General features: G+C 39.0%; 1 protein-coding gene across 1 annotated transcript in view; it reads left to right on the forward strand.

Moving 5' to 3' along the window:
* Positions 1–2,367, forward strand: part of SEPSECS (Sep (O-phosphoserine) tRNA:Sec (selenocysteine) tRNA synthase) — a 23,043-nt gene extending 20,676 nt beyond the window's left edge. The window contains exon 10 of the mRNA XM_072406371.1: positions 1,699–2,367. Within this exon, the coding sequence (XP_072262472.1) occupies positions 1,699–2,002 (304 nt within the window). The 3' untranslated portion in view covers positions 2,003–2,367. The remainder of the gene's footprint in view (positions 1–1,698) is intronic.
* The last annotated feature ends 638 nt before the right edge of the window (positions 2,368–3,005 follow it).

Raw genomic sequence — 3,005 nt, forward strand, 5'->3', positions numbered from 1 at the left:
TCAGCTGAGGTGGTAATGTATCTGTTATGCTGGGCAGGTGACACACTTCTACTGTAATGCCAGTAAACAAGTCCAGAACATGCGGAGGATTTCATTGGAGAAGACACCAAGATGCACAATACTGGCAGTGTATTTTTTATGTGGGTTGGGTAGAAGTCGGTAACCATTCACGGGAATAAAGGTGTGCGTATAAACTTTATCATTGCTGAACTGTACTGCTGAAAATGCTAGTTGCCTGGTTGCCATTTTAATCCCATTTCTTCAATACATTGGCAGTCACTTGGCCAAACCATGGAAATTTTTTGCGGAGGTTTTCTACACACGAGAGATGTGGAATACATGCAGAAGCCAGCATTTCAACACACAGACTGTGACACACAGTCAGATGGTCAAGAATAGTTCACAGCATGGGCACTTTACATGACCCTATAATTAAATACATATATATATAGTTGAGGGAACCTATTGGGAAATAAATATGGAAGCTGCCCCCAAGGTCAAAGGATGTCTTCTTGTATTCTTTCCTCACTACCTAGTTACTGATCTGGAAAAAGCCTGCATCAGAAGTGTGAGGGCATGATTTTCTGTGTCAGTGGTTCAATAAGTAGTCAAGGAAGGAAGGGATGTCAAAATGACCTTCAGAGACAGGTCAGCATTATCATTACCATTCCTAAATCTGGTCCTGTGGGGTCACAGCTAAGATATTTGATTGAAGACCAAATATAATAATTGTGATGAACCTTACATGTATTTTTATTAGCTTTTAGACCACATACTGTAAGTTTGGTTTTAGCAATGTTTTTCCAGAATAAAGTAAAAACTATATTACTGGGAAAAAATCAGTACAGCGTCCACCTCTCTTACCCACGTTCTAAACCTCTGTATGTACTGCTAAATGACCTGTCCTCCAAAGAAATAACTTGACCTTACAGATGTAATGGAGCTTAGTAGATATTTGTCAAACGGTTGCTCTTTCCAACCATTGAGTCTGATTTTATTAAAGCTCTCCAAGTCTGGAGAGGATACACTTTCATCAGTGAAGCTGAGTTATCCAGCAAACCTAGAATGGATCTGGTCCACGATTCAAAACATTTGCTAGTAAAAAGAAAATGACTTTGAAGAAATCCATTCCAGGTTTGCTGGATCACCCAGCGTCACTGATGAAAGTGTATCCTCTCCAGCCTTGGAGAGCTTTAATAATTCAGTTCCACTGTGCTGACTTAAAATTTGTTATATGTCTGCTGACCCTTTTAATGGGTTTCCGTGTTGATTTGATTTTTTTTATGTATACTTCACAGGACGGTGGGGTACCAACAAAAACACTTATAGAATGATTTAAAGCAGAAATACATTGTTCTCTGAATTTTTTCTTGCCATATCTAAAACCATTTTGCCTTTGACTCCAGTGAGGCAATAAATCTGAGGGATGCTGTTGTAAGTAATAATGGGCACTGTTTTCAGTCCTGAACATACTTCCCAAACCACTTTAAGCCAATAAGACACAAGCTTTCCTCACCGGAGGAGAAATTTGTATCCAGGAGTATAATCAGGAACCATAGAGGTTTCAAAGAAAGCTTTTCAGGGCAAGACCTTGTTTACAAGTCCTTCATAATATACATAGATTGTGGAAATGGTGAAGGTGTTTTGTAAAGTTAGAGTTGCAGTGAATTAATCTTGTTTCTTTTTTTCCTGTTACAGAGTTGTACCCCTTGGTACTTCACAGACCGTTAATGGCTATGCTTTTAAGGGATTCATGTCTCACAGTAACAACTATCCTTGTGCTTACCTGAACGCAGCTTCTGCCATAGGCATTAAAAAGCAAGATGTTGACATGTTCATCAAAAGACTGGACAAGTGCCTGAGGCTATGCAGGAAAGAAAAACATTTAGGAGCTCAAACAGCAGGTGATCTTCAAGCAACAAAGGAGGATGTCAGGGAGTTAGCACAGCAGCTCTCGGAATCTTTACAAGTGAAAGCCGAGGATCAGCAGCTATTGACTTAACACGATGAGGATTTTTTTTATAAGCTGATGAACATTTCTTCAAACTGCAATGCAGTTGACTGTGCCCACGCTTGTACTTAATCATATATATAACCAAAATTTTGGAAACATTTTTGTTGAACTATTATAGTAAGCTTGCACACTAAAATGCACAAAAAGATTCAAATATTACTAAAGGTTCATTTTGTTAGGTGCAAACAGCAGAGGAGATTACAAAGATGGGCAGAAAAAATCAGACTTTTTTTCACAAAAATGTAAGCCTTTTATACATCTATACTGCTTTCTTCATTAAAGCAGAACTAAACCAAAAAACTGTGACCACATATATGATGTTCTTTCTGCAATAAACTAACTTGTTGTCTCTGCATTTTTATAAATACATGCACCAGTCCCTGTTCTGTCGCGGGGTGCCGTCATCTTCCTTTTCGCTTTCTTGTGTCGATGACGTAAGTCCATTCAGTCCCAGAGTATGAAGGGATACCGGGCACATTCCCCCACATTTGTTTTGTTTTTTTCAGCCCTGTGGATTTTAGCCAACAAGTATTTTTCGTATATATGCAACAAATGTGTCATTGTATGCAAAATCTTACCACTAGGAACACGCACACCTTAGAACTGGTCTGGAGCATTTCAAAAGTGAATATGTAGTTTTTGGCAAGTAAAAGATTTACAAAGTACTTTTTTAATTACTCAATCCACTTGAGGAACCATCTGCATAGTTTCTGCCTATTCCAGTTATAGGGGAACACTAGGCCATGTCCATGTACCTTTATAACTGCAATGATGCTGCAATACTTTACTGCAGTAATGAAGGTGCTTGCACATCAGGGTTCTCCCCTAGAATTATTTTTCAAGCTCTGGTAGGAAGAAGCTGTGGGTGGGTGGTCAAAAAGTGGGTGGGGCAATACATGATAATTTTAGTGTTCCCTGTTGTTTTTGCCATAGGAATCCCTAACCTCTATAATTCTGCCAGCTTTCTACTACCCCCCTATACTTTGTCCCA

This window comes from Pyxicephalus adspersus, chromosome 3 (genome assembly GCF_032062135.1).
Source record: "Pyxicephalus adspersus chromosome 3, UCB_Pads_2.0, whole genome shotgun sequence".
NCBI classification, from domain to species: Eukaryota; Metazoa; Chordata; class Amphibia; order Anura; family Pyxicephalidae; genus Pyxicephalus; species Pyxicephalus adspersus.